The sequence below is a fragment of the Lathyrus oleraceus genome, chromosome 6 (assembly GCF_024323335.1).
Source record: "Lathyrus oleraceus cultivar Zhongwan6 chromosome 6, CAAS_Psat_ZW6_1.0, whole genome shotgun sequence".
NCBI classification, from domain to species: Eukaryota; Viridiplantae; Streptophyta; class Magnoliopsida; order Fabales; family Fabaceae; genus Lathyrus; species Lathyrus oleraceus.
Window position 1 is genome coordinate 343509310 of NC_066584.1, and position 10089 is coordinate 343519398.

A 10089-nucleotide genomic window follows, 5' to 3' on the forward strand; every position below is an offset into this window, starting at 1 on the left:
TTAGACCATAAATAAAATAATTAAGAATAGTTTTTTTTGAGTAATCCCAATAATTGATTTCTCAATTTTTTAGTGTTACATAAACTGGAATATATCTATATCATAGAAGTATATAAAAATAACAAATATCCAGTAGAAAAAAGAAAGACAAAACAATTTGATTTACTTCAAATATATATATATATATATATATATATATATATATATATATATATATATATATATATATATATATATATATATATATATATATTACTAGATAGTTATATTATAGCCAATCAAACTAAATAATAAAAGACATTTAAGTCACATACATCCAATGATCATTTTGATTTAAACCAATAGCTGTAAGATGGAATTTATTCAAAAAGAAGATAGCTATAATATAAGATGAAATATCATAATGCAACACAATATTAAATAGCCAATCTAGATATAGAAACATTTTCTTAGCATGAAATGAAGAAGCAATGAACTTATAGCTGCAATGGTTTTACAATGATGGGAAGACCATGTTGTGCCTGTAAAGAAAGGTTGTTAACAGGTGCATGTTGATAGTCAGGAGAAAGAGACCAAGAAAACCTCTGAAGAATTAAAGCCATCACTATTTTAGCTTCCATCATTGTAAAATTTTGACCAATGCAATTTCTTGGTCCCATCGAAAACAGAAGTAGTGCATTTGGGTGTTTTGCAGCCTTAGATGCTCCATTTATGAATCTCATTGGATTGAAGTCATTTGAATCTTCACCCCAGTATTCTTTACTTCTGTGAATCATTGTAATTGGGATCATGAGGCCTGTTCCTCTTGGGATCATCAAATCTCCTAGTTTCATATCTTTTGAAGCCACTCTTCCTAATTCTATTGCAGGACAATACAACCTTAATGCTTCCAGCAACACCATATTCACCTTCAAAAAATTTATCTATCAAAAAAGTAATATTTTTATATATAATCTAGAAAACTAAGAATGACGAATTTAGAATATTATTACCATTTTTAGCTTTGATAGCATATCTGGATCAGGAATTTCCATGCCACAAATCTGCATGACTTCTTGTCTAAGTTTCTCTTGCCAGTCTGTATGCAAACTTAACAAAAAGACAGTCCAAACAAGTAAGTTTGAAGTGGTTTCATGACCAGTAAAGAAAAATGTCTTGCACTCTTCCATGATTTCATTCATGTTCAACTTATTAGGACCATCCTTTTTTGTATCCATCATTATGCCTAGTAGATCATCTCCATAAAAGGAGCTATCTGACTGAGAATTCAACCTACTTTCGATAATGCATTTTAGTGATTTCTTCATTTTCCTATCAAGCTTCCATATCTCCAAATTTGTCCTAGTAGGAACATATCTGCATTGGAAACCCAAAACCATAATTTTTACATTGCAACAAGAATAATGCTAGCAACTAAACACTCGATATAGGTGAAATTCACGAAGGTTAGTTCAACGTGAATTTCATCTATTACAGAGTTAGGTTGCTAGGGTTAAAGAATGAGTAGAGATAAAAGAGTGAATATACTGAGTGCCAGGAATGAAAACATCAGAACTTGAAGCAACAATAAGATGTTGAAGCTTTGTTTGTGCATTAAAGGCTTCTTTTCCATGAGCAAAGCTAGTACCGAAGGATGTGTGAGCTATTATATCAGATGTTAGTTCTCGAAATTCTTCACACATCTCTATTGTCAATGATTTGTTCTTTGCTTCAATGGCTAATTTCCTTTTCCATTCATCTAGCATGGAAATGGTACATGCTGCCATTCTACTTGTCATAACCTGTTATATTAATTAATTAGTGTAAAAAAATATTTCCCGTGTTGATTAGTACTTAATTTCATGTTGATTTAACAAGTGTGAGTGATTGAGTTCATCTGTCAAGTATTCTTACACGCTTTAAGTGATTTCACACCTTGATGGGTATGCATATCCCTCTTTCGTTTTGGATGTTAGAGATTTTTGAAGTTATTTAGGGTTGTAGGTGGGGGAAGAAATCTCAGCTAGGATTGGTTTTGATCTAGCATGTAGTAGTTGTTGGGAAGACTCCAATCTTGAAGTTAATCGAATCAATATTGATAAACAAGAATAAATCATTTTGATCGATCACGCCTCTTATTCTTCATCTTTTCCTCAGGTGAAACAACCGCTCCTTGATTGTACGATGATTTTACACTACATAGAGAATGAAAGAAGAAAAAAACAATGTAATTGAAAGTAAGAGAAAATCGAAATTCTAGAGGGAGAAGTTGAGTAAGATGTTGTTGTGCAAACTGCATTCTAAGTGTTTGATTATGTGTGTTAATCACAATTGTGATATCATAATCTACACAATTCTTGTTTTTACTTAGTTACAAATGAAATAGAGTTCCTCTTTATTTATAGATGTGATTACTTATACTCGAAGTAATCACAAATTAACCAACTAAACTAAAACTAAGATAAGTTAACTATTCGACTATGTCGACTATTTCGACTTTGTTGACTACTTTGACAACTACATGCTTCGACTGCAAGCTTCAACAGACTATATTTGAATTTTTGTCAAATATAACAAATACATACTATGTTCGACACAAACTTATTTCAACTTCGACACAAATAATTACATTTTTAACGCACCACATAATTCATTGTGTCTAAGCTATCTACATTCACCATTATTCTTAATGTCTTGAACAATTCGACTTGCACAACCTTCGTCATTATATCTACAATCTAATTCTCTAATCTAGAATGCTCCAGACTCAACTTTTTATTTTCTACCTGCTCTATCAGGTAATGGAATATCATTTCGATGTGTTTGATTATTCCATGTGCTATTGGATTTTTCGCCAGGTTGATAGTAGACATGCTGTCAATCTTCATGGTCATTGCTCAATGATTCTTCTGTGTAATTTCTTCGACTAGATTCATCATCCATGTGGCTTGGCATTCACATGATGAAGCTGCTATGTATTTTTCCTCACATGATGATAAAACTACATTGGTTCCTTTTTCAAACTCCATGCGACTGGCGCACCATCTATCATTAACATATATTATGTTGTCGATTTTCTATCTTCAGCATCACCACACCAACTAGAGTCAGTATAAATAATAACCTTGCATTCTTTTCCTTCATCGGATAAGGGAAATAAAATACCATAATCGAGTGTTCTTTTGAGATACCTTAGTATCCTCTTAGTGGCTGCAAGATGAGATACCTTTGGCTTCTACATGAATCTGTTGACCATGCCTACACAATAAGCTAAATATGGCCTTGTATGACAAAGGTATCGAAGTGATCCAATGAGTATTCTATATTGCGTTGGATAAATATTATCTTAATCTGAGTCTTTCAATAGTTGAAATCTGGGCTCATCTGGAGTCGAAGTTGGATTGCAATCTTGCATCTCAAATCTCTTGAGTATTTTGCCTTCATATCTTTTTTGGTGCATCACCAAGCCTCTAATACTATTTTAGAATTTGATAACAAGTAAGTATGAAAGATTTCTCAAGTTTGACATTTAAAACTCCTTACTTAAGTCACGTTTGAAGCCTTCTATCTCCTTCTTGCAACTCCATATTATCAACAGGTCATCGACATAGAGACATAGCATAAGCACCTCACTCCTGCTTTTCCTGACATACACATCATGCTCTATCGAACACTTCTCAAACTCTTTCTCTCCAAGAAAGTCATTTATGTTCTTGTTCCTAGCTCTTTGAGTTTTTTTCAATCCATACAGGGCTTTATGCATCATGCATACTTTCCTTTCTTGGTCCTGTTTCACAAACCCAACTGGTTGTGTCACATACACTTCTTCGTCTAAAGGGCCACTCATAAATGCACATTTCACGTCCATCTGAGACATCGACTAGTTATGCATATTTTCTAGACTGGAAACCAACCTGATTGTTTTGATTATAGCTACTGGTGTAAAGACTTCATCATAGTAAATTCCTTCTTTCTGAAGAAAATTTGTTGCTAAAAACCGTTGTTAACCACAAAAATAGTTGGTTGTGGCATTTAAGGTTTGGACATTTGAACTTTCGATCACTCAATCAACTTATTTCTCAAGATATGGTAATTGGTATACCATGTCTGGAGATTCCTGACAAATTCTATGAAGGTTGTCTAGTTGGAAAGGAATCCAAAAAGTCTTTTGTTTCAACTATGCCAATGAGATCTTCCCGCATACTCAAAGTTGTACATTTGGATGTATGTAGACCTTTTGAAGAAAATAACATTGGTGGAAATAAGTAATTTGTTTCGTTTGTTGATGATTTTAGTTGAAAGCTTTGGATCTATGTGATCAAGTTAAAGGATGAAGTATTCAAAATCTTTAAGAAATTTAAGATGCTTGTCGAAAACCAGAGAGAGAAGAAGATCAAAGTTCTGCGAATAGATGGAGGTGGCGAATACACATCCAATATGTTTAAATAATTTTGTGTCGAACATGGTATTGATCATGAGGTAACTTCTCCTAACACACCTCAACATAATGGAATAGTAGAAAGAAGAAACAAGATCATATTGGACATGTCAAGATGCATGCTGAAGAAGAAGAGTCTTCCAAAATCCTTATGGGGTGAAGCTATTTCCACTGCTATTTATATTATGAATGGGTTCCCTAATAAGAAGTTGAAGAACAAGGTTCCTAAAGAAGTTTGGAGTGGAAAATGACCATCAGTGAGACATCTGAAGGTGATTTTCTCTATTTGTTACAAGCATGTTCCTAATACTAGAAGAAGGAATCTTGGTGATAAGAGTGAACCTATGATTCTAGTAGGATATCATAAAACTGGTGCATACAAGTTGTTCAATCCCATAAATCAGAAGATCGTGATGATTTGAGATATTGTGATTCTTGAAAATTCTACATGGTATTGGAAAAGTATTGCAATTGACAAGCCTTTGATGAGCTATGATTTCTACGAAGCAAGTAATGATGTCGAATTCGAAGATAGTGTTGATATTTTAGAAGAAGTCAAAGCAGTTGCTGACATGCCCTACACAATTGAAATCGAAGATGGTGTAGCTAGTACTAGTCAAAGACTTCAAAGAACTAGATCTCGCCCAACAAGACTTTAAGACTATGAAGTGATTGGTGATGATGAAGTCACACCAGATGGAGAATTAGTTCCCTTCTCCTTAATTGCAGGTGTTGGACCAATCAACTATAGCGACACATTAAACGTTAAAAAGTGGAAGGCATCTATGGTTGAAGAGTTAAAAGTAATTGAATGAAACAACACATGGGAGTTAGTCGAATTTCCAGCACATATAAAAGATATCAAAGTGAAGTGGGTGTTAAAGTTAAAGTTCAATGTTGATGGGTTGATAGCAAGGCATAATGAGAGATTGGTAGCTCAAGGTTTTATTTAAAGAAAAGGTGTCAACTACTTTGAAGTATATGCCCCGGTATCAAGATTGGAGATTGTTCGACTAGTAGTCTCCTTGGAATGCAATCAAGGTCGGTTGATGTTTCAATTAGACGTGAAATCAACATTTTTGAATGAACCTTTGGATGAAGAGGTGTATGTCACACAACCTCATGGGTTTGTGATTCAAGAGGAAGTAAGGAAAGTATACAAGTTGCATAAAGCACTCTATGGTCTCAAGCAGGCACCTAAGGCATGGAACAAGAGGATCGACTTATACTTGGTCGAATTGGGATTTGTGAAATGCAAATATGAGTATGGTCTCTATGCTCAGGTTGTGGCACAAGATATAATAATCATCTGCTTATATGTCGATGACTTGTTAGTAATTGGAAATAGCTTGGAGAACTTTTCGAAGTTCAAAGAGTTGATGAAGAAAGAATTTAAAATGTCAGATCTGAGAAAGTTTTCGTATTTCCTAAGCATGGAAGTTCAAATACTAAAGCAAGGTATAGTGCTACATCAAACAAAGAATGTGAAAGAGATACTCAAGAGATTTCTGATGGATAATTCGACTCCTGCATCTTCACCTGTCGAACCAAACTTGAAGTTGGAGAAGCATGGAGAGGAAGACAAAGTCGATGCAACTTGGTTCAAACAAATTGTCAGATCTTTGAGCTACGTGTGCAACATTCGACCCGATATAGGTTTCCCAGTTAGATTAGTGAGCAGATACATGAGTGAACCAAGGGTGTCACACATGAAGGTTGCAATAAGAATCGTGAGATACTTAAAAGGATCGATAAACTATGGAGTTCTATTTCGATGAGACTCTGAAAGCAAAGAAGCTATGATTACTTGCTATTCAGATGCGGATTGGTGTGGAGATAAGGGAGATCCAAGAAAAACATATGGTTTTTTCTTTCAAGTGTTTGGGCCCCCAATCTCATGGTACTCGAGAAAGAAACATGTGCTGACATTTTGATCGCGTGAGGATGAATATATAGAAGGATCCTATGTTGTGTGTCAAGCAATTTGGATCAGACATGTGCTTGAAAAAATGGAGATCGAAGTGAAGAAACCTCTGGTGTTGCAGATCGACAACAAGTCAGCCATAAATTTTGTGAAGAATTCAGTTTTGCATGAAAGGAGTAAGTATATCGAAGCTAGATTTCATTTCCTTAGGGAGAAGATAAATCAAGGTGAATTTGAAGTGAGACATTTCTCAAGTGAAGCACAGTTGACCGGCATTTTCACCAAAGGATTGAAGATCGATAGATTCCTGAATTTGAGAAAAAATGTATGAATAGTTAAGATCGACTATGATTAGCATATGTTCGACAACTTGGATTATATGGGGTATGTTGAGATACAAGATATAATCAAAGTTGTGTGTGGCCGAAGTCCAAAGTCAATTAGGGTTTAGAGTTTGTTACTTAGTATTCAAGTAACTTTGTATATAACTACATGCATATATAAATCAGTTTGTAAGACAATTATTCTTCAATAATAGAATCCTTATTTTCACATTTTCTCTTTTCTCTCCTTACAAAAGTGTCTCACACACTAATATCTTGCAGGATCTAGTATCTGCCTCCTTTTAACAAGTTCTCTTGAAAGGTGTTTTGTCTGATGTCTTGAAGTAAACTGCTTGTTCGAGTTGGTGGTAAGGGTTGTTCTTAGCCTTCTTGTTGTTCAAGTGGGATCTGTCTTCAGTTTCTCTGGTGTGGAGTAGTTTGTTTGTTAAAAGTGTTTAGTGTTGATGTTGTTTTTGGTGGCTTGGGTTTGTTTGAGTTGAGAGGGCGTTGACTTGATTTGTTTTTGTATTTTTGTCTTGGTTGGAGTCTTTGTGTTGTGTTGCTGCTGTTTGCTGGTTAGATTACTTTTGTTGTTTCATTTGTTCATGATTTCCTTTAGAACTTATTGTTCTTGTGATGTATCCGATAACTTCAATTTTTCTCTTTAATATATATTTTTATTTTATTAATAAAAAAAATACGCTTTAAATTAATAATAAACTATACTCTTTTTATTAACGGCAAAGAAAATTTAGTAAATAAAGCTTATTTAGTTTAAAACTTTTTAATTAAAAAAATTAAACAATAAATCATCTTAATGCTCCATGAAAAAATCCAAATAAATAGTTCTAAATTAAATTATTTAGACATTTAAAGCTTTTTAAAAAGTTCAATTACCTAGTGCAAATCCACACATAATATTTCACATAGTGTGGTATAATATTATTAAAAGAGAGTAAAATAATCTAAACACTGAAATACCGTACTAAATACGAAATTATAAAGTCAAAGTGATTTTATCCAAAAAAAATTGATATTTATTTCTAAGATGATAAAGACTTTATCCTTATGACCGACTTCTAAAAATGGCCACAAATTCTCACGACTCAATATATCACACATTTATTTGCCTAGATTAACGTTATCCATATTTAAAGGTTGAAAAATATAGTTTAAATAAGAGAAATCTAAAATATCTGCATTTTTATCTTAATACAATTATGACTTAGTGTGATGAATATCATATTTTCCCAATATATTTTTGGAAGAGAGGTAATAATAACAATATGAAAATTAAAATAAAAAATATTTCTGAAAATGCTCATTTTTAAATATGATCAAATTTCTTTAAAAAAACGATTTCACTTCTGACTTCATAATAGTTTGATAAGACACTAAATGTCTAGGTTGTTTAATTTAATATGAAAAAGAAAAAAAAAGTAAATTTAAGGGGTTAGTTTAGACCTTGAGTTTATCCATGGAGAAAGCAGGATTGAGTATTCTTCTGCGCTTAACCCAATCCACTCCTCTCAGTCGAGCCAACCCATTTCCTATCAATGTTACCATTGAAGGCCTTACTTTTGGTTTTTCATAGAAACCAAATTTATTGGATAAAATCTCCTTCACCAGCTCTGCATCAGTTATGCAAATTCTTGGTACTGTTCCATACCAATACAGAAATCTCTCTCCTGCAACATGAAAAACTAATTAAGAATAATCATGCATGGGATTATTAAGAGTTAAATATAGAAGAGAAAGTAGTTAATGACCATATAAGGCGGACCATATGTGGTAGTGAGGAAGAACCCTTTGAGTAATATCATGCGAGTGTTTATCCATAATCATTTTTCTTGCATCCTTCATCATTATTTTCATATCATGAAGAGAACCATGAAGAAACGAGTAACATGGTGGCCCTGTTACTCCTTGCTTTCGAAAGTGCTTTCTCACTGCATATGGCCTCCAAAACAGAATTACACATACTCTCCAAATCATAATAGTGAAAATCACCATGGCTATAGCAATTAGATATCCCATTTTTGTGACTTTTTTTTATGTGTGAGAGATAGAGAAAGAGTTCCTAGATTTTTAATAGGAGATTGGTTAAAGAATTGTTGAAAGAAGTTGTTTATATAGATGTTCAATGGTAGTATGGAAAACACTCTTTGTTTCTATAGTTAAAAAGTAGGGGGACCATTTATTTATTTCCTACGTTTCATGTATTTATTTTCATCAATAAAACAAATATAAGATAAGAAATAATGGAAAATATTTCAAAATATAAATTTATTGAATATTTTTAAAAATTAAAAAAGAAAGTATAATTTTAATTAGTAATGGTTGTCATATGAGCAAAAATTAAAAAATTTATACACTATGAAAACTAAAATAATAAAATATATATCGGGACAAGTTCGAGGTGGGTATTAGTGTCCCCATTACCCGATTTGTCCCCATATTTATATTCGGTGAAAATCCAAACCCCGTCAAATCAGATTTTTCCTATCAAATATGGGGCAGGTTCAGGTGGGTATTGTACTCTAAGATCCCTCATGCGATCTCATCATTTGCATTGCCTTTGGGATCGCATCTTGGTATCCTCCTCACCCCTCATTCACTAGGTTAACAAAAATACCCAAAATATGTATAGTGTAGCTTTGTTTCTTTTGTAGGTAGTGTGTGTGTCCACCTGTGCCTCATCAAGCTCACATCTAGGATTTGAGACCCTCAATGTAAGGAGATCAATCAATGAAAGATTCACAATGGTTATAAGCATCATATATGGATCCCCATGTTCATTATTTGTTATTTTGATCAAGAATTCATCAAGAATTTGAAGCTTGTTTGCCTTGGAAGCCCTAATTCATTTGGGTATCTTATGTGACTCACTACGCCAAATAAGGGAAAAGAGGGCGCTTATTTTGGCCTATAACAACGCTTTTAAGCGCCCTCTAAAGTGGCGCTGGCATAGGTAAAGACAGCGCTTTGTTTTCCTGGAGAAAGCGCTGTCTAAAGTGGCCCTTTAAGGGCCACATTATAGTGCGCTTTCAGAAAAAAGCGCCCTCTGGAGTGGTCCATAAAGGGCCACCTTAGAGGGCGCTTTCTGGACAAAGCGCCCTCTAAAGTTGTCAATGTAAAGTGTTTAGAGGGCGCTTCCTACAGAAAGCGCCCTCTAAAGTGTTAGTTATTTTAAAAAAATTTGTTTGAAAAATAGTGGGTATTTAATTGGGAACCTGTTCGCATGCTGCAAAAGTGTAAAATTCATATTGATTTCATCCTTTAATCCAATGTTATACACCATTAATCCATTGATATATACAACATGAATCCATTTATATACAACATTAATCCTCCATATATACAACATTAATATATGATTCTTTGATCAACAATATACAATAACATATTCATGATTTAGTAAAAGT

At 33.5% G+C, this 10089-nt stretch overlaps 1 protein-coding gene across 1 annotated transcript; it reads right to left on the bottom strand.

The window, feature by feature from the left end:
- Positions 1-332: 332 nt before the first annotated feature.
- LOC127091625 (cytochrome P450 709B2) lies at positions 333-8830 on the bottom strand. Its single transcript, XM_051030311.1, has 5 exons — positions 8434-8830; positions 8129-8352; positions 1528-1781; positions 993-1356; positions 333-908 (listed from the first exon to the last, which is right to left on the bottom strand). Exons 1-5 carry the CDS (start codon positions 8699-8701, stop codon positions 477-479), a joined length of 1542 nt encoding a protein of 513 aa, XP_050886268.1. The 5' UTR covers positions 8702-8830; the 3' UTR covers positions 333-476.
- Positions 8831-10089: the final 1259 nt, after the last annotated feature.